This window comes from Oncorhynchus nerka, linkage group LG7, assembly GCF_034236695.1.
Source record: "Oncorhynchus nerka isolate Pitt River linkage group LG7, Oner_Uvic_2.0, whole genome shotgun sequence".
NCBI lineage: Eukaryota > Metazoa > Chordata > Actinopteri > Salmoniformes > Salmonidae > Oncorhynchus > Oncorhynchus nerka.
This window is the reverse complement of record NC_088402.1, coordinates 83,983,848-84,005,943: the sequence shown is the minus strand read 5'-3', so window position 1 is coordinate 84,005,943 and position 22,096 is coordinate 83,983,848. Positions and strand designations below refer to the sequence as shown.

Sequence of the window (22,096 nt, the reverse complement as noted above, 5' to 3'; positions counted from 1 at the left end):
CTTACAGACAGTCTTCTCCTCAGCGACAGCACTAGTATGTTGGATTTGGGAGATGCAAAGAAGCAGGCGCCTGTCTGTGTAGAAGTGTGTGGCATTTGACAATGGACTATTGAATAAGAGAGAGAGAGAGAGAGGGGAGAGACCTTGTAGCTTGATTGAAACGGGGGACCGTAGCGACTGTGCCATGGAAGGGTCATACAACTCAAAGAAAGTGAGTCTGTTTATTATTGTCTGAACTGCTTTCTGAATTGGTGGCTCAACTATCACACCTGGTTTTCTGTTGGACACCTATCATAGGTGGTGGGTGCTGGCCATAGAGATACATTAAATTAGTGTTATATTAAATTCTATGGTGTTGACTGACAGTGGCAGGTGATTCTGATCAACATATTAGAGATACTGATCTGTGACCTTCTAGGAATGGATACCTAAGCTGACTATGCATTGATGCTATGGATGCTGTTGCTTCTTTCTGCATAGTCAAAATGTTATGGGGTTATATTGTAGAGCAACAACTCTACCGTGCCTATACTTAATCAGTAGTACAGCATTACAGACCGTGTGTGGATTGATCCAAACAATCAAAAGATTCGAGCAATCGACAAAAATTTCAGACAGACACATGTGGATTTCTTTGCAGTAGACTGGAGGTGTATGTTGGTGTTTTTTGGCAAAGGATGAATCAATCAATCAATCAATCAAATGTATTTCTATAGCCATTCTTACGTCAGCTGATGTCACAAAGTGCTGTACAGAAACCCAGCCTAAAACTCCAAACAGCAAGCAATGCAGGTGTAGAAGCACGGTGGCTAGGAAAAACTCCCTAGAAAGGTCAAAACCTAGGAAGAAACCTAGAGAGGAACCAGGCTATGAGGGATAATCACTCAAGATAATCACTCAAGTTTATATAACATGTTTCATTTTGAGATAGGAGAATTTGACATAGTTTAATCCCATTTGACTTTGGATGTATCTATGTTATATCACTTGTGTGTTGTCTATCCTTCTGTCATAACCAAGCATTGGGCTTTGAGTTAGTTATAGTCTACAGACCATGATCAAAAACACTTCAGGTCCGACTGCGGATGTTACCACAAGGTGGCCAAGTGGGTTTTAAAATGGGTCATCTGAATCTTACAAGAAGGGAATAGCTTCCTATTGAACTGATTTGACCATAAACATATGGCATAATGATACAAATTCAATCCAATATGTTTCCCCCCAAGAATGCAATAAAATGCCCTAGTTGTTGAGATTGATCAAAATGACATGAATTTCTATAGATATGGATTGGTCCAACAATGTCAGTGTCTGAAGGGTTAGAGAGGGACACCAGAAGATCAGATTGGACTGGTCTGGTTGACTGTTGTCTGGCTAGCTGTTGTCTGGCTAGTCTGGTCTTGCTAGCTGTTGGTTGGCTGGCTGATCTGGTCTGGTCTAGCTAGCTGTTGGTTGGCTGGCTGATCTGGTCTGGTCTAGCTAGCTGTTGGTTGGCTGGCTGATCTGGTCTGGTCTAGCTAGCTGTTGGTTGGCTGGCTGATCTGGTATGGTCTAGCTAGCTGTTGGTTGGCTGGCTGATCTGGTCTGGTCTAGCTAGCTGTTGGTTGGCTGGCTGATCTGGTCTGGTCTAGCTAGCTGTTGGTTGGCTGGCTGGTCTGGTCTAGCTAGCTGTTGGTTGGCTGGCTGATCTGGTCTGGCTGGCGGGTGGCATTCATCTATTTCCTGGCTCTGTAACTCTGGTTAAAAGCGAGTCACCATGTTCCCTGTCCCTCTTTATCCTCCATTTCCAGATCAACACCCTGCTGGGAGGGGCTGCAATAACACCCGGCTGCACCAGGAAGAAGGAGGGAGGGAGGGGGCAATAGGACAGTACAGCTTATAACACTGGTTCCAGAGATAGCAGATAGTCCCTGACAGTCTTTAGAGTGACGTGTTCTAAACAGACATGCATGCACAACGTGGCACAGCACAGAGCATGCTGGGTAGTTGATAGGCTGTAGGACCAACAGCGGTCTTTTCCCAAAGCCTCAGTGCCTTCGACACATTATGGGTGCAGTACAATCAATCCAGCACGAAAAAACTATCTAGAGACCTGTAGTAGTAGTTGATAGTGTTTGTCGCCTGGAGCAAGATGCTAGTTTTTGTCTTTGACTTTGCCTGTCTGTGAGTCAAAGGCCAGTCACAGAACAGTCACGACAACTGCAGTCTGCCGTCTGTCCTCTGGTTAATATGATACTGTTCATGAGGCCTGCTTCCAAAGGAGAGTGTGATTATATATCTGAGAGTAGGGTTTTCTGATTTCAACTACTGGGTGTGGCTGCCAGAGGAATCTGCTGTGTGTCGAGACTAGTAGGGACAGTCTTATGATGAATTGATTCTCTCTACCAGCTGTGGTAGCTATTTCTATACTTCTAATAGTCACACTTTACAATAAAGTCATCTTTTATAAAGGCTATAATTAGGCTGTTACATGGCTGTTACGTTGTTCAGTTCGAATAGTTTGGTGCTTGTTTTCACATGCATACTACGGTTTCTCCTTATATTTGTTGAGTTTGTCATCAGATGGTTGCCATGGCATAATTATCATGATGATATTGAAGTTCCTTAGTCAAAGCCCCTGTGAGGATGATGATGATGATGAGCTTGAGAATGGACTGGACTGGGAAAGCTTGGTAACCTTGAGTGTAGAGCCAAACCGTTAATAAGACCTGGCGCTCTGACAGGAGCTCCTTCCGTGTGACAGCACTTTGACTAAATAGAGACGGCACGCGTTAGTAATACAGCAGGCAGCCTATCCGGGGGTGGCTCTTCTTCTTCTTCTTCACGCGTTTAGTAACACAGCAGGCAGCCTATCCGGGGGTGGCTCTTCTTCTTCTTCACGCGTTTAGTAACACAGCAGGCAGCCTATCCGGGGGTGGCTCTTCTTCTTCTTCACGCGTTTAGTAACACAGCAGGCAGCCTATCCGGGGGTGGCTCTTCTTCTTCTTCACGCGTTAGTAACACAGCAGGCAGCCTATCCGGGGGTGGCTCTTCTTCTTCTTCACGCGTTTAGTAACACAGCAGGCAGCCTATCCGGGGGTGGCTCTTCTTCTTCTTCATGCGTTAGTAACACAGCAGGCAGCCTATCCGGGGATGGGCCCCTCTTCTTCTTCACGTGTTTAGTAACACAGCAGGCAGCCTATCCGGGGGTGGCTCTTCTTCTTCTTCACGCGTTTAGTAACACAGCAGGCAGCCTATCCGGGATGGCTCTTCTTCTTCTTCACGCGTTTAGTAACACAGCAGGCAGCCTATCCGGGGGTGGCTCTTCTTCTTCTTCACGCGTTTAGTAACACAGCAGGCAGCCTATCCGGGGGTGGCTCTTCTTCTTCTTCACGCGTTTAGTAACACAGCAGGCAGCCTATCCGGAGGTGGCTCTTCTTCTTCTTCACGCGTTTAGTAACACAGCAGGCAGCCTATCCGGGGGTGGCTCTTCTTCTTCTTCACGCGTTTAGTAACACAGCAGGCAGCCTATCCGGGATGGCTCTTCTTCTTCTTCACGCGTTTAGTAACACAGCAGGCAGCCTATCCGGGATGGCTCTTCTTCTTCTTCTTCACGCGTTTAGTAACACAGCAGGCAGCCTATCCGAGGGTGGCGCTTCTTCTTCTTCACGCGTTAGTAACACAGCAGGCAGCCTATCCGGGGCTGGCTCTTCTTCTTCTTCACGCGTTTAGTAACACAGCAGGCAGCCTATCCGGGGGTGGATCTTCTTCTTCTTCACGCGTTTAGTAACACAGCAGGCAGCCTATCCGGGGGTGGCTCTTCTTCTTCTTCACGCGTTAGTAACACAGCAGGCAGCCTATCCGGGATGGCTCTTCTTCTTCTTCACGCGTTTAGTAACACAGCAGGCAGCCTATCCGGGATGGCTCTTCTTCTTCTTCACGCGTTTAGTAACACAGCAGGCAGCCTATCCGGGGGTGGCTCTTATTCTTCTATCCCTTATTACACAACCTAGATCCCACGGGGTGAATCAACAAGCAGCTTGATTAACACAGGGAAGACTTGATTACATACCACATTGTTAGATTCAAATGTGCTGTGACGGAAGATGATTTACACTATAGTAGAATATTACCCACACATCCAGTGTTTCTGAGCAGATGCTTGAGATGGTGATCAGATAGGATGTTCAGACTCCACTCCACATAATGCACCGATGTGGTTCATTGACAGTGGTTCAAGCCTTACTTCTCCGTTAGCTCTCTGATGTTTTACACCATGCCCTTGGTACCGTGTGGTGTGGATGTGTGGTTCCCTACTGTATCATATCACTAGACTCCATGCAGTACAATGTTTGTATACTCTGCTGGAGTTAATTGATGGGCGATTTCCTTTCTTTTCTCTCTCACCTTTCAGGTGCTTCCTCAGCGGCCAGGATTTCGGCACCATAGAAAAGGTACATCTATAGTAACAGCTAAGACTGATTCAATTCATAAATGATGTGATCTCAGATTTGATGGTACACGTTGACTTGTGGTAGCCTGAGATGTAAGTAAGCATTTCACTGTCAGGTCTACACCTGTTGTATTCGACGCATGTGACAAATACAATTAGATTTGATTTGTCTGTTTTTACTCTCTTGACAACTTATGGAATTATCTGACAATGACAGCATTGGAGTTGGCAAACGCAAAAAAAACAGATCTGGAAAAACGCTCGACGTGCCAAATTCTCAGATATATATATATTTTTTTACCCTTTTTTCTTCTGTAGAGAACTATGTGTGCCGCGATGCCCTGTCCCGGCAGTCTACAGAGTGTAGTGAGGTCCAGGAGGTGAGCCAGTCCCAGCTGCAGCAGCCCAGGGTGAAGCTGAACGGCTCCACTGTGGAGACACCCAGTCACCACGACCTGCACCGCGAACTGTTGGTCAGCACCAAACGGTGGGGGTGAAATAAAACACTTCCATATACTTACAATATACATAGAAATCAACAAAAGGCTCTATTATAGGTCTCCAAATTTTGAAGAAAGATCTCATCTGCTGAAGCATAGACTAAATGAAAGGTGTAAGAGATAATAGTGTCTGAGTGTAGGTCTAGTATTATTAAACTATGCTGCCTTTATTCCCAGCACCACAAGGACAGACCGAGTGGTAGTGTGTGTGTGTGTGTGTGTGTGTGTGTTTATTTGAACTTTTATTTGTGCCTCTGTACACATGCAGTACATAGTGTACACACACACACACACACACAATATGTCTATAGCGTCATCCACAGGACTCAGTATAAATCCTGGCATGCCATTATAGACATATTGTGTGTGTGTGTGTGTGTGCGTGCGTGCGTGTGTGTGTGTGAGTGAGTGAGTGAGACCCCTGCATGTAATACCCTTTCCCCCCAAATCATGCCAACCTGAACCGTTCTTCTGGCTTAGATATTTTGTTTCACATTGTCCTTTCCAGCAACTATGATGGATGCAAGCAAGGCCAGCTCAGCTCAGCTCTGCTTGGCGCAGTAGTGTAAATATGTCTGAATATGTTGTCTGTTCTGCCCACTTAGAGGTCTGTTGCCAGGAGAGAAGCCTGAGCTGAAGCGAGTCCTGGAACAGAGGAGGCTGGAGCAGCACAGAGAGCAGGAACTGGCTCTACAGCCTCCTCTGGAACTGGAGACGGAGCTACGCAAGAGACAGCAGATACTGCTGGATGTAACACACACCAGACCCACACACACACACACACACACACACACACACACACACACACACACACACACACACACACACACACACACACACACACACACACACACACACACACACCAGACACACACACACACACGACACACACACACACACACACCAGACACACACACACACACCAGACACACACACACACATCAGACACACACACACACACCAGACACACACACGCCACACACACCAGACACACACTCCAAACACACACACATTTACTATTTACAAAAACAGCAGAAGGCTATGACCATGTTTGAAATGAATCTACTGTCATGTTTCAGTATGAGCAGGAGGAGATCAGGCGCAGGGAGGAGCAGGAGAGAGAAGTCCCTGAGTTTGTGCGTGTAAAGGACAACCTGAGGCGCACGCAGGTGTCTGGGCAGTGACGACCAGTTGACGCGCCGCCCCGTCCCGTCCGCCCCCGCAGCCTCTCACCACGGAGGCCCTGGCTGCAGTCCGTTTCTTCACCCAAGAGTCCAAAGAGTGCACTTGTTCACCTCCCCCACCACAATGGTTCTGCCATCGCAATGAATCCATCCTCCTGTTTCTCCCTCCACCAGCCTCCACTGCTATCCATATCCTACAGCTATATGATGAGGACCAACTTCACTGCAGCAAGTTACTGAAAAGACTTCTCCTAGGACTGATATGCATCTCTTGCTGGACTATTATACTGTGTGGAAAAAGTCCATTTTTATTTAACCAGGTAAGTCAGTTAAGAACAAATTCTTATTTTCAATGACGGCCTAGGAACAGAGGGTTAACTGCCTGTTCAGGGGAACAACGGCAGATTTGTACCTTGTCAGCTCGTGGGTTTGAACTTGCAACCTTCCGGTTACTAATCCAACGCTCTAACCACTAGGCTACCCTGTCGCCCCAATAAGCAATGTAGGAAAACCAGTCAGTAGGTTTTATATAAAGAATGTGAGTGAAAATACATAAACTCAGCAACAAAAGAAAGATCCTCTCACTTTCAACTGCATTTATTTTCAGCAAACTTAACATGTCTAAATATTTGTATGAACATAACAAGAGTCAACAACAGACATAAACTGAACAAGTTCCACAGACATGTGACTAACAGAAATGGAATAATGTGTCCCTGAACAAAATGGGGGGGTCAAAATCAAAATTAGCAGTCAGTATCTGGTGTGGCCACCAGCTGCATTAAGTACTGCAGTGCATCTCCTCCTCATGGACTGCACCTGTTTTGCCCAGTCTTGCTGTGAGACATTCCTGTCTTGCAGGAAATCACGCACAGAATGAGCAGTATGGCTGGTGGCATTGTCATGCTGGAGGGTCATGTCAGGATGAGCCTGCAGGAAGGGTACCACATGAGGGAGGAGGATGTCTTCCCTGTAACGCACAGTGTTGAGATTGCCTGCAATGACAACAAGCTCAGTCCGATGATGCTGTGACACACCGCCCCAGACCATGACGACCCTCCACCTCCAAATCAATCCCTCTCCAGAGTACAGGCCTCAATGTAACTCTCATTCTTTCGACGATAAACGCGAATCCGACCATCACCCCTGGTGAGACAAAACCGCGACTCGTCAGTGAAAATCACTTTTTGCCATTCCTATCTGGTCCAGCGACCGATCCTTTGCAGGTGTTGTTACACGTGGTCTGCCACTGTGAAGACGATCAGCTGTCTGTCCTGTCTCCCTGTAGCGCTGTCTTAGGCATCTCACAGGACAAACATTGCAATTTATTGCCCTGGCCACATCTGCAGTCCTCATGCCTCCTTGCAGCATGCCTAAGGCACGTTCACTGAACATGTTCATTGAACAAGCATGGGAAACATTTTCAAATGATCTTTTAATTATCTTTGAAAGACAGGGACCTGAAAAAGGGACGTTTCTTTTTTTGCTGAGTTTATGTCTACTGTGAACAATGTGTATGTTAAGGACAAATATCTTATTTTATTTATGATTAGATGTTTTTCTTTTTCTACGTTTAAAAAAATAATATTACTAGAAAAATGATTCACTTTTAGTTTTGAAGTCTGTATTCAACACAAGCAATTGGTTTACAGCAGCATGGCATCATAATGTGGTGTGTGTGTTCATTTTCATTTGTTCATTTCTTTCAAAGGCCATATACTAAGTATACCTTACTCCACTATTGGACACAGGGCAGTGACGGAAACTCTGAACTCTCTTTATGTAATGCAGTTATGTTCTCTTTTCAGTTGTCACTCATATAGCTAAACCCCCATAATCGCAGATGTTATGTGTATTAGTCCTATTCGTTTAATTAAATTGTTTGTTTGTCTGTTGTTGTTGTGGTTGTTCCTTTTCTTTTTTTAGAAATAAAGATTTCAACGATTACAAACATGCCCGTTTAAATAACCGTAGTGCTGTAGAATCTAGGGGACAACAACTGTGAGAATCAATACTTGGCCAGGCCAGCTCTCCTGCGCTCAACTGTTCCCCAAGGGCTCTTCGGTCTTTCACATGGATATGGGACTTTGTTTAATTAGCCGATCTTTTCATTCCATCACGGGATGAGAGAAGAAAGCTGGCCATCTGGAGGGATGCAGCGGGGGGAGGGAATGGTAGCTATAGCGACAGGCTTGTTCTCCCTCTCCCCTCTCCGCCCCGACCAGGCCAGTAAAGGGATGCTCGCGGGTCTGATCTGGTCAAGATGCTCCGTGGGGCATTTGTGACTCTGGGGGTTGGGTTTTTTAATTGATTTTAATGTATTCTACAATCCATCATCCTCCTTCATTGAATTTAAATATCTTTATATATATTTATATCGTAGAATTAGTCAAAATAGCATGAAAAAAGTTTCATGTAATTGTGGATGCATGTCACGCATTTGAGTTGTATGTCATTGTATTATTCAAGAGGCTCCATCACACAGTCCTACCAGCCAGCTGTCCACCGGTCTCTGCCCCTCCCATAAACTTTTCTTTCCTCCGGCTATTCTTCTCCAGATCCCCTTTCAGTCGTATAATGCCCCCTTCCCCTCCTCCGAGAGTCCTGTCTGTGTCAATGGGGCAGAGCGTGTCTGGACAAACAAACAAAAAGTGAACACATAAGGAGGAATTATCCCAAATGAAGTTAGATTTGACTTTGTTATTCTTTCAAAAACTCATCTAGAAAATATACCCAGTTAAAGAAAAAAAATCTGTTAAAATTCTAAAACTTCGCAGCACGCTCCTCTCTCTTTCTAGAGAACGGATTGATCCGAGGACAGACGTCCCACCATAGAACGAAACGCCCCAATACCCATCACACATGTGACCCGAGATAGACTCCGCACATTTCTTCAACGAGGTGCTGTGGTGAAGTCCTCAGGATTATTGGACCAACGCTTCTAAAAGGTAAAAATAATGATCACATTTTACAAACGTATTGTTATATGGCACAGTGAGAATACAGTAACTGGGTGTACAGTGACAAAGTAGACAGTTTAAAACTATGCAACGTTACTGTATCATTATCAGATGAATGTATAGACGTTCCAACAGGACAACTGATACAAAGTTTCAATCGATGAGTTTGGCGGTGATTCTTCAGAATGCATTTTATCTGTGTGAGTGTGACTGACTATGAGGATGACTGACTATGAGGATGACTTTTTCAACTCAGATTTATCTGAAAAGTACTCTTTGATTCAGACATCAAATATTTGACAGACATTAGATGAGCAACTCTCAGCCTTCCTGTTATTTACATGGTTATTATTTGTCTAATAAACGGTGTGTCATATGAACATTACTTTAAGTTGACCTCTTAGACCCAGAATTAAAGCTGCAATAGTCCGAACATATTACTAATTGAGAGTGTGTTGTTTATACACCACACTAGTTATCTTAATGATACAATCACCAGTAGATCATGTCAATCAATCAATCAAACATATTTATAAAGCCCTTCTTACATCAGCCGATGTCACAAAGTGCTGTACAGAAACCCAGCCTAAAACCCCAAACAGCAAGCAATGCAGGTGTAGAAGCACAGTGGCTAGGAAAAACTCCCTAGAAAGGTAGGAATTTAGGAAGAAACCTAGAGAGGAACCAGGCTCTGAGGGGATTATAACAGTACATGGCCAAGTTGTTCAAATGTTCATAGATGACCAGCAGGGTCAAATAATAATAATCACAGTGGTTGTAGAGGTGGCAACAGGTAAGCACCTCAGGAGTAAATGTCATTTGGCTTTTCATAGTCGATCATTCAGAGTTAGAGACAGCAGGTGCAGTAGAGAGAGAGAGAGACAAGGTAGCACGTCTGGTGAACAGGTCAGGGTTCCATAGCTGCAGGCAGAACAGTTGAAACTGGAGCAGCAGCATGACCGGGTGGACTGGGGACAGCAAGGAGTCATCATGCCAGGCATAGTCCTAGGGCTCAGGTCCTCAGAGAGAAAGAGAGAGGGAGAGAGGAGAGAAGTCGAGGGAGCATACTTAAATTCACACAGGACACCAGATAAGACATGAGAAATACTCCAGATATAACAGACTGACCATAGCCCCCCGACACATAAACTATTGCAGCATAAATATTGGAGGCTGAGACAGGAGGGGTCGAGAGACACTGCTTGCCCCGTCTGACGATGCCCCCGGACAGGGCCAACCAGGCAGGATATAACCCCACCCACTTTGCCAAAACACAGCCCCCACACCACTAGAGGGATATCTTCAACCACCAACTTACTACCCTGAGACAAGGCCCAGTATAGCCCACGGTACGAACCTGAGGGGAGCACCAACCCGGACAGGAAGATCACGTCAGTGACTCAACCCACTCAAGTGACGCACCCTTCCTAGGGACGGCATGGAAGAGCACCAGTAAGCCAGTGACTCAGCCCCCGTAATAAGGTTAATATGGAGAGAGGGGAACCGGCCAGGCAGAGACAGCAAGAGCGGTTCGTCGTTCCAGTGGCTTTCCATTCACCTTCACACCCCTGGGCCAGACTACACTCAATCATAGGACCTCCTGAAGAGATGAGGCTTCAATAAAGACAAAGGTGGAGACTGAGTCTGTGTCTCTCACATGGATAGGAAGATCATTCCATACAAAATAAGCTCTATAGGAGGAAACCCCTCCTCCAGCTGTTTGCTTAGATATTCTAGGGACAGTAAAGAGGCCTTGCCTAGTTAAATAAAGGTCAAATGTAGAGCAGGACCAAATCGGAAAGATATGTAGGAGCAAGCCCATGTAATGCTTTGTAGGTTAGCAGTAAAACCTTGAAATCGGCCTTAGCCTTAACAGGAAGCCAGTGTAGGGAGGCTAGCACTGGAGTAATATGATCACATTTCTTGGTTCTAGTCAAGATTCTAGCAGCCGTGTTTAGCACAAACGTAAGTTTATTTAGTACTTTATCCAGGTAGCCAGAAAGTAGAGCATTGCAGTAGTCTAATCTAGAAGTGTCAAAAGCATGGATACAGTTTTCTGCATCATTTCTGGACAGAAAGTTAATCATTTTTGCAATGCTGTGTAGATGGAAAAAAGTTGACCTTGAAACAGTCTTGATATGTTCGTCAAAAGAGAGATCAGGGTCCAGAGTAACGCCGAGGTCCTTCACAGTTTTATTTGAGACGACTGTACAACCATCAAGATTAATTGTCAGATCCAACAGAAGATCTCTTTGTTTCTTGGGACCTAGAACAAGCATCTCTGTTATGTCCGAGTTTAAAAGTAGACCATTTGCCGCCATCCACTTCCTTATGTCTGAAACACAGGCTTCTAGGGAGGGCAATTTTGGGGCTTCGCCATGTTTCATCGAAATATACAGCTGTGTATCGTCCCCATAGCAGTGAAAGTTAACATTATGTTTCTGAATGACATCGCCAAGAGGTAAAATAGACATGTTGAAGGCACTTTAACACAGGGAGACAAGTCAAAGGGACATAATGGACGACCATATTGCACATAACAAGCCTTTTCTGTCTTTGTATTAAAAAAAATGGTTGTTTGCATCCATTGACACTAAACAATTTACGTTTTTGAAATGGTTGACAAACAACTCCCACTGACCTACAGTCAAACACCTCAGTGTTACTTCTACTTCAAACAGTATATGTAACCCTGTTACTATTGTCAAGATGAATGTGTTACTAATGTCAAGATGAATGTGTTACTAATGTCAAGATGAATGTGTTACTAATGTCAAGATGAATGTGTCACTATTGTCAAGATGAATGTGTTACTAATGTCAAGATGAATGTGTTACTATTGTCAAGATGAATGTGTTACTATTGTCAAGATGAATATGTTACTATTGTCAAGATGAATGTGTTACTAATGTCAAGCACATGGGTGGATTAAATAGGGTAAAGGCTAACAGAGAGGCTATAAATAGGAGAATAAGCTAAATCTGTCAGAGTCACACATCCTGTTACCATAATGTACAGGGGGTTGACCACTATTAAGTCATGTTGAGGTCCGGAGGGTCAAAGAGAGCCATGTGTCTTGATCTTTAATATTGTCCTCTATGGTCTCTGTATTAATGTTGTCCTCTATGGTCTCTGTATTATGGTCTCTGTATTAATGTTGTCCTCTATGGTCTCTGTATTAATGTTGTCCTCTATGGTCTCTGTATTATGGTCTCTGTATTAATGTTGTCCTCTATGGTCTCTGTATTATAGTCTCTGTATTAATGCTGTCCTCTATGGTCTCTGTATTATAGTCTCTGTATTAATGTTGTCCTCTATGGTCTCTGTATTATAGTCTCTGTATTAATGCTGTCCTCTATGGTCTCTGTATTATGGTCTCTGTATTATGGTCTCTGTATTAATGTTGTCCCCTATGGTCTCTGTATTAATGTTGTCCTCTATGGTCTCTGTATTATGGTCTCTGTATTAATGTTGTCCTCTATGGTCTCTGTATTATAGTCTCTGTATTAATGCTGTCCTCTATGGTCTCTGTATTATAGTCTCTGTATTAATGCTGTCCTCTATGGTCTCTGTATTATAGTCTCTGTATTAATGTTGTCCTCTATGGTCTCTGTATTATGGTCTCTGTATTAATGCTGTCCTCTATGGTCTCTGTATTATGGTCTCTGTATTAATGCTGTCCTCTATGGTTTCTGTATTAATGTTGTCCCCTATGGTCTCTGTATTATAGTCTCTGTATTAATGTTGTCCTCTATGGTCTCTGTATTATGGTCTCTGTATTAATGTTGTCCTCTATGGTCTCTGTATTATGGTCTCTGTATTAATGTTGTCCCCTATGGTCTCTGTATTAATGTTGTCCTCTATGGTCTCTGTATTAATGTTGTCCTCTATGGTCTCTGTATTAATGTTGTCCTCTATGGTCTCTGTATTATGGTCTCTGTATTAATGTTGTCCCCTATGGTCTCTGTATTAATGTTGTCCTCTATGGTCTCTGTATTAATGTTGTCCTCTATGGTCTCTGTATTAATGTTGTCCCCTATGGTCTCTGTATTAATGTTGTCCCCTATGGTCTCTGTATTAATGTTGTCCCCTATGGTCTCTGTATTAATGTTGTCCTCTATGGTCTCTATATTATCAAAATCAAATCAAATCAAATTTTATTTGTCACATACACATGGTTAGCAGATGTTAATGCGAGTGTAGCGAAATGCTTGTGCTTCTAGTTCCGACAATGCAGTGATAACCAACAAGTAATCTAACTAACAATTCCAAAACTACTGTCTTATACACAGTGTAAGGGGATAAGGAATATGTACATAAGGATATATGAATGAGTGATGGTACAGAGCAGCATACAGTAGATGGTATCGAGTACAGTATATACATATGAGATGAGTATGTAGACAAAGTAAACAAAGTGGCATAGTTAAAGTGGCTAGTGATACATGTATTACATAAGGATGCAGTCGATGATGTAGAGTACAGTATATACGTATGCATATGAGATGAATAATGTAGGGTAAGTAACATTATATAAGGTAGCATTGTTTAAAGTGGCTAGTGATATATTTACATCATTTCCCATCAATTCTCATTATTAAAGTGGCTGGAGTTGGGTCAGTGTCAATGACAGTGTGTTGGCAGCAGCCACTCAATGTTAGTGGTGGCTGTTTAACAGTCTGATGGCCTTGAGATAGAAGCTGTTTTTCAGTCTCTCGGTCCCAGCTTTGATGCACCTGTACTGACCTCGCCTTCTGGATGATAGCGGGGTGAACAGGCAGTGGTTCGGGTGGTTGATGTCCTTGATGATCTTTATGGCCTTCCTGTAACATCGGGTGGTGTAGGTGTCCTGGAGGGCAGGTAGTTTGCCCCCGGTGATGCGTTGTGCAGACCTCACTACCCTCTGGAGAGCCTTACGGTTGAGGGCGGAGCAGTTGCCGTACCAGGCGGTGATACAGCCCGCCAGGATGCTCTCGATTGTGCATCTGTAGAAGTTTGTGAGTGCTTTTGGTGACAAGCCGAATTTCTTCAGCCTCCTGAGGTTGAAGAGGCGCTGCTGCGCCTTCTTCACGACGCTGTCAGTGTGAGTGGACCAATTCAGTTTGTCTGTGATGTGTATGCCGAGGAACTTAAAACTTGCTACCCTCTCCACTACTGTTCCATCGATGTGTATAGGGGGGTGTTCCCTCTGCTGTTTCCTGAAGTCCACAATCATCTCCTTAGTTTTGTTGACGTTGAGTGTGAGGTTATTTTCCTGACACCACACTCCGAGGGCCCTCACCTCCTCCCTGTAGGCCGTGTCGTCGTTGTTGGTAATCAAGCCTACCACTGTTGTGTCGTCCGCAAACTTGATGATTGAGTTGGAGGCGTGCGTGGCCACGCAGTCGTGGGTGAACAGGGAGTACAGGAGAGGGCTCAGAACGCAACCTTGTGGGGCCCCCGTGTTGAGGATCAGCGGGGAGGAGATGTTGTTGCCTACCCTCACCACCTGGGGGCGGCCCGTCAGGAAGTCCAGTACCCAGTTGCACAGGGCGGGGTCGAGACCCAGGGTCTCGAGCTTGATGACGAGCTTGGAGGGTACTATGGTCTTCCTCTATGGTCTCTGTATTATGGTCTCTGTATTAATGTTGTCCTCTATGGTCTCTGTATTATGGTCTCTGTATTAATGTTGTCCTCTATGGTCTCTGTATTAATGTTGTCCTCTATGGTTTCTGTATTAATGTTGTCCTCTATGGTCTCTGTATTATGGTCTCTGTATTAATGTTGTCCTCTATGGTCTCTGTATTAATGTTGTCCTCTATGGTCTCTGTATTAATGCTGTCCTCTATGGTCTCTGTATTAATGTTGTCCTCTATGGTCTCTGTATTAATGGTCTCTGTATTAATGTTGTCCTCTATGGTTTCTGTATTAATGTTGTCCTCTATGGTCTCTGTATTAATGTTGTCCTCTATGGTTTCTGTATTAATGTTGTCCTCTATGGTCTCTGTATTATGGTCTCTGTATTAATGTTGTCCTCTATGGTCTCTGTATTAATGGTCTCTGTATTAATGTTGTCCTCTATGGTCTCTGTATTAATGTTGTCCTCTATGGTCTCTGTATTAATGGTCTCTGTATTAATGTTGTCCTCTATGGTCTCTGTATTATGGTCTCTGTATTAATGTTGTCCTTTATGGTCTCTGTATTAATGGTCTCTGTATTAATGTTGTCCCTATGGTCTCTGTATTAATGCTGTCCTCTATGGTCTCTGTATTAATGCTGTTCTTGGTCTGTAGCAGAGCTGCTGTGTCTGCCTAGCATATGGCCTCCACTGCTTGGGTTCAGGCAACTGTGTGTGTATGTGGGAGGGAGGTTCATTCTCTCCATGCTGGTGTGGTGATAAAATTAGAATGAATGACTTTAGAATAACCATTCTATTCATTCTAATTCTATGGTTGTGGAATTTCAGATGTTCTTCTCTCCCATCTCTGCCCATTGTTTTACCACTATGTTGATGGATACATATTTTGACTTTACAGTACTGTTGGTCTAGATAAGATGATAAAAAAAAATAGTGTGTGTGTATAAAACTCCTCTGAAATCACTCACTCACTCACTCACTCACTCACTCACTCACTCACTCACTCACTCACTCACTCACTCACTCACTCACTCACTCACTCACTCACTAGTCCCATAGGGCGGTACACAATTGGCCCAGCGTCGTCCGGGGCAGGCTGTCATTGTAAATAATAATTTGTTCTTAACTGACTTGCCTAGTTAAATAAAGGTTAAATAGATGGAATCCCTTTCCTCCACTCCAGCAGACCATGTTGTGTATATACAGACAGAACAGAATGGATCCATTTTGTAAAGTCATTTAGTTTCTTCCATAGTATCAGCATTCACCAGTGAATCTTAAATACAGGCTTCACATAGGCCTTGGTTTGGTTTCATTTGAACACACACACACACACACACACACACACACACACACACACACACACACACACACACACACACACACACACACACACACACACTCATCATCATCAACTGTAACAAACCGTTTCCCGTTAGATGTTTAGTTTTCACAGTCCGGCGAGCAGAGGGGAATGAGGATGGGAGTAACAGAAGCAGTGATCCTGACAAGCCATCCTAAGATTGCTGTGATCACTGATCATCACAGGACTTTGGGGAAGTTAGCTTGTTATGACAACAGCAATGAAGCCATGGTCTACTGTAAGGTAGAGCATAAGGTAACAGTAATACTACAGGAAATGCTGAGATTTTTGGCTACTCTTGACCCAGTGGAGTGGAGCTGGCCCGAATTAGTCGACTGGTCGATTGTTTGGTCGATAAGCTGTTGGTCGACCAAGAAAATCGAGCACACCGCCATGCAATCGCCATAGACAAACATTGGCAGTAGAATGGCCTTACTGATGAGCTCAGTGACTTTCAACGTGGCATCGTCATAGTATGCCACCTTCCCAACAACTCAGTTCATAAAATTTCTGGCCTGCTTGAGCTGTCATGGTCAACTGTAAGCCGCAAAGTGGTAGGCCACACAAGCTAAGAGAACGGAACCGCCGAGTGCTTCATCAATAAGTGCATCGATGACATCGTCCCCACAGTGACTGTACGTACATACCCCAAACAGAAGCCATGGATTACAGGCAGTATCCGCACTGAGCTAAAGGCTAGAGCTGCTGCTTTCAAAGAGCGGGACTCTAACCCGGAAGCTTATAAGAAATCCTGCTATGCCCTCCGACGAACCATCAAACAGGCAACGCGTCAATACAGGACTAAGATTAAATCGTACCACACCGGCTCTGACGTTTGTCGGATGTGGCAGGGCTTGCAAGCCATTACAGACTATAATGGGAACCACAGCCGAGAGCTGCCCAGTGACACGAGCCTACAAGACGAGCTAAACTACTTCTATGCTCGCTTCAAGGCAAATAACACTGAAACATGCATGAGAGCACCAGCTGTACCGGAAGACGGTGTGATCACGCTCTCCGCAGCCGATGTGAGTAAGACCTTTAAACAGGTCAACATTCACAAGGCCATTGGGCCAGACGGATTACCAGGATGTGTACTGCGAGCATGCGCTGACCAACTAGCAAGTGTCTTCATTGACATTTTCAACCTCTCCTTGTCCGAGTCTGCAATACCAACATGTTTTAAGCAGACCACCTTAGTGCCTGTGCCCAAGAACACTAAGGTAACCTGCCTAAATGACTACCGACCCGTAACACTCATGTCTGTAGCCATGAAGTGCTTTGAAAGGCTGGTCATAGCTCACATAAACACCATCATCCCAGAAACCCTAGACCCACTCCAATTGGCATACCACCCCGACAGATCCACAGATGATGCAGTTTCTATTGCACTCCACACTGCCCTTTCCCACCTGGACAAAAGGAACACCTATGTGAGAATGCTATTCATTGACTACAGCTCAGCGTTCAACACCATAGTGCCCTCAAAGCTCATCAATAAGCTAAGGACCTTGGGACTTAACACCTCCCTCTGCAACTGGATCCTGGACTTCCTGACGGGTCGCACTCACTTTATGGCAAATTATGTTTTATCTTGGCATAGGTTTACAACTTATAGAAAGGTCCTGAATAATGCTGTACCCCAATCCAACCACTCAGTAGACCTAGGCCTCAGGCAACCACAGACATTGTGAAAGTCTTAGGAGAGTTATGGGGTGTATGTGGGCGAAACACCATATTACCCTAACTCTGACTGCCTCTGTATGATTACCCAGTTCTTGAGTTCCTGTTGCTGTCTGTTTTTTATTACAGTCAGTGTCTGAGTCAGAGAGTTCCCCCTATATAGGTCTCCACCTCACTCCACTTCACCCACTCAGACCTAGCCCTGTTTTCCCCCTCTCTCTGTCTGAATATGCTGTTTCTGCTCATATAAGTTTGTATTCAAGGTTAGAGTTCCTCTTCCTTTCCGCTGTCTCACTGTAGGCCCCTACCTCAGTCCTCTTCCTTTCCACTGTCTCACTGTAGGCCCCTACCTCAGTCCTCTTCCTTCCACTGTCACACTGTAGGCCCCTACCTCAGCCCCCTTCCTTCCACTGTCTCACTGTAGGCCCCTACCTCAGTCCTCTTACTTCCACTGTCTCATTGTAGGCCCCTACCTCAGTCCTCTTCCTTCCACTGTCTCACTGTAGGCCCCTACCTCAGCCCCCTTCCTTCCACTGTCTCACTGTAGGCCCCTACCTCAGTCCTCTTCCTTCCACTGTCTCACTGTAGGCCCCTACCTCAGTCCTCTTCCTTCCACTGTCTCATTGTAGGCCCCTACCTCAGTCCTCTTCCTTCCACTGTCTCACTGTAGGCCCCTACCTCAGTCCTCTTCCTTCCACTGTCTCACTGTAGGCCCCTACCTCAGCCCCCTTCCTTCCACTGTCTCACTGTAGGCCCCTACCTCAGCCCTCTTCCTTCCACTGTCTCACTGTAGGCCCCTACCTCAGCCCCCTTCCTTCCACTGTCTCACTGTAGGCCCCTACCTCAGTCCTCTTCCTTCCACTGTCTCACTGTAGGCCCCTACCTCAGCCCCCTTCCTTCCACTGTCTCACTGTAGGCCCTTACCTCAGCCCCCTTCCTTCCACTGTCTCACTGTAGGCCCCTACCTCAGTCCTCTTCCTTCCACTGTCTCACTGTAGGCCCCTACCTCAGTCCTCTTCCTTCCACTGTCACACTGTAGGCCCCTACCTCAGCCTCTCAGCCCTGTTCCTTTCTACTCTCCTCCTCCTGCTCTGTTGTCTCAGTGTTGGCCCAACCAGCGCTCCTCCTCGACTGGATCAGCAATTATTGAACCCACAGCAGATTGTCCAGACGGGTGGATACAGGTAGCCTAGTGGTTAAGGCGTTGGGCCGGTAACCGAGAGGTCGCTGGTGCGAATCCCTGAGCAGACTAGGTGAAAAATCTGTCTGTGCCATTGAGCCTATTCTCTATATAGAAGACATGGGCCCTGGTCAAAAGTAGTGCACTTCAAAGGGAATAGGGTTCCATTTGGAACTCTCCCAGGGTGATGAGTCCTCCGCATCTCTACAGGAACAGGCCTGATACCCATCTCTAAACATCACTGCTCTAGATAGGACCAGTGGATTATTTGGACTTGGTAACCCACGGCGGCTAAGGCAACATGACCTGTAGAGACGTGAGCTACATGAGTTCCTTCCGTCTGTTGACATTCTGAAGTTGTGTTTTTAGACATAGAAGATTCATGTCAACAGCTCAAATAGCTGCCCAGTCTAAAGGAAGTTATTTTCAGCAGTGTAGTGGTCTTGGGATGTGCCCAAAATTGCATCATATTCCCTATATAGTGCACAACCTTTGACCAGAGCAATGGGCACGATATAGGGAGTAGGGTGCCATTTCAGATGCACACTTGGTCTACGCTGACCTGTTCAATCTATCTAGAAAATCTAGAACAGGATGATCTATTTTGGATGTTGATGAGAGAGAGTGCTTGCATGTACACTGACTTAAAGCAACAATATTTGAGTGACAGGCTGTTTTAAATCTCTGCATCTGGAATTAAAACAATAACAAGGTGACCCCTGAAAGCCAGATGGAGACGTTCAGGCTTTATATTACTGTAGCATAGGCTGTGCTGCTGCCTACCTGTCACAAAATGTTACCATGGTGAGATGACACATAGATCTACAGTACATTCATTGTGAACTACTCTCCATCCTGAGATGGTCTGTCCCCACCCCGAGCGTTGATTCATCACGCCGAGTCCGTATAGAGGCCGTATAGAGGCCGTATAGAGGCCGTATGGAGACCGTATGGAGGCCGTGTGGAGACCGTATAGAGACCGTATGGAGGCCGTATGAAGACCGTATGGAGGCCGTATGGAGGCCGTATGGAGGCCGTATAGAGGCCGTATGGAGACCGTATGGAGGCCGTATGGAGACCGTATGGAGGCCGTATAGAGGCCGTATGGAGACCGTATGGAGGCCGTATGGAGACCGTATGGAGGCCGTATAGAGGCCGTATGGAGGCCGTATGGAGGCCGTATGGAGACCGTATGGAGGACGTATTTAGACATGGCATATAATTAAAAAGTTCCATTTCACACCATGCTGTTCATATAAATAATTTATTATAATTTACCGTTTTCTCAGCAGTTATTTATACCGGGGAAATGGAGTGGTTTTGGGCGGTAAATCTCAGTAACCGGGTTCCCGCCATTCAACCCTAGTACGTATACACACACACGCACGCACACACACACACACACACACACACAAACAATAGAATGGATCATAAACATTGTTTATGTGTTCAACAGTGTGAGAATGTATAAGTGAAATCCTAGATGTGCTATATCATGAACCTTCAGTGTCTTTATGTGAGCTGGCTGATGCTACAGAGACAGGCTCAGCATTGAAACATTGTTCCACTTCAAAAGCCCCTCGAGGGTTGTTTCTCTGGACACTGGTTGAATGGAGCGCTGTTCGTGTGTGTGTGACTCTGGGAGGGGGAACAGGTGCAGTCCATGAGAGGGATAATTCCCCTGCTCTGCAGCCATCTGCTTTCCTGTTCTCTTTTTTGGGGTGCGACGATGCGTCCCTTTTAAACGCCCTCTGACATTCCGTATGGCAACACACACACACTCCCCTCGGAGAACAGTGGTGCGCCCTGTGACCGTTGCCATAGCGTCCGGTTTCGGATTAACCCCTGGTCCCCTCGCACATGTGCCGAGTCAAGCATGGGGGCTGCTGCATATTGTAAAGGGAGAACAGGGCAGGAGGGAGGGAGAACAGGGCAGGAGGGAGGGAGGACAGGGCAGGAGGGAGGGAGAACAGGGCAGGAGGGAGGGAGAACAGGGCAGGAGGGAGGGAGAACAGGGCAGGAGGGAGGGAGGACAGGGCAGGAGGGAGGGAGAACAGGGCAGGAGGGAGGGAGAACAGGGCAGGAGGGAGGGAGAACAGAGCAGGAGGGAGGGAGAACAGGGCAGGAGGGAGGGAGAACAGGGCAGGAGGGAGGGAGGGAGAACAGGGCAGGAGGGAGGGAGAACAGGGCAGGAGGGAGGGAGAACAGGGCAGGAGGGAGGGAGGACAGGGCAGGAGGGAGGAGAACAGGGCAGGAGGGAGGGAGGACAGGGCAGGAGGGAGGGAGAACAGAGCAGGAGGGAGGGAGAACAGGGCAGGAGGGAGGGAGAACAGAGCAGGAGGGAGGGAGAACAGGGCAGGAGGGAGGGAGAACAGGGCAGGAGGGAGGGAGAACAGGGCAGGAGGGAGGGAGAACAGGGCAGGAGGGAGGGAGGGAGAACAGGGCAGGAGGGAGGGAGGACAGGGCAGGAGGGAGGGAGAACAGGGCAGGAGGGAGGGAGGGAGAACAGGGCAGGAGGGAGGGAGAACAGAGCAGGAGGGAGGGAGAACAGGGCAGGAGGGAGGGAGAACAGAGCAGGAGGGAGGGAGAACAGGGCAGGAGGGAGGGAGGGAGAACAGGGCAGGAGGGAGGGAGAACAGGGCAGGAGGGAGGGAGAACAGGGCAGGAGGGAGGGAGGACAGGGCAGGAGGGAGGGAGGACAGAGCAGGAGGGAGGGAGGACAGGGCAGGAGGGAGGGAGAACAGGGCAGGAGGGAGGGAGAACAGAGCAGGAGGGAGGGAGAACAGGGCAGGGGGGAGGGAGGGAGAACAGGGCAGGAGGGAGGGAGAACAGGGCAGGAGGGAGGGAGAACAGGGCAGGAGGGAGGGAGGGAGAACAGGGCAGGAGGGAGGGAGGGAGAACAGGGCAGGAGGGAGGGAGAACAGGGCAGGAGGGAGGGAGGGAGAACAGGGCAGGAGGGAGGGAGAACAGAGCAGGAGGGGGAGAACAGGGCAGGAGGGAGGGAGAACAGAGCAGGAGGGAGGGAGAACAGGGCAGGAGGGAGGGAGAACAGAGCAGGAGGGAGGGAGAACAGGGCAGGAGGGAGGGAGAACAGGGCAGGAGGGAGGGAGGACAGGGCAGGAGGGAGGGAGGACAGAGCAGGAGGGAGGGAGGACAGGGCAGGAGGGAGGGAGAACA

The 22,096-nt window shown here is 46.6% G+C and overlaps 1 protein-coding gene across 1 annotated transcript; it reads left to right on the top strand.

Moving 5' to 3' along the window:
- Window positions 1–8,011, top strand: LOC115104690 (protein FAM107B-like). Its single transcript, XM_029626042.2, has 5 exons — window positions 1–211; window positions 4,394–4,433; window positions 4,751–4,919; window positions 5,538–5,682; window positions 6,012–8,011. The coding sequence occupies exons 1-5, from the start codon at window positions 185–187 to the stop codon at window positions 6,114–6,116; spliced, it is 486 nt and encodes a 161-aa protein (XP_029481902.2). The 5' UTR covers window positions 1–184; the 3' UTR covers window positions 6,117–8,011.
- Window positions 8,012–22,096: the final 14,085 nt, after the last annotated feature.

Excerpts from the sequence above, each read along its gene's own strand:
- LOC115104690 (XM_029626042.2), top strand. The coding sequence starts at position 185 with ATGGAAGGGTCATACAACTCAAAGAAA. Across the intron at positions 4,434-4,750 it reads ATTTCGGCACCATAGAAAAG|AGAACTATGTGTGCCGCGAT; the intron begins GTACATCTATAG and ends TTTCTTCTGTAG. Across the intron at positions 5,683-6,011 it reads GACAGCAGATACTGCTGGAT|TATGAGCAGGAGGAGATCAG; the intron begins GTAACACACACC and ends GTCATGTTTCAG.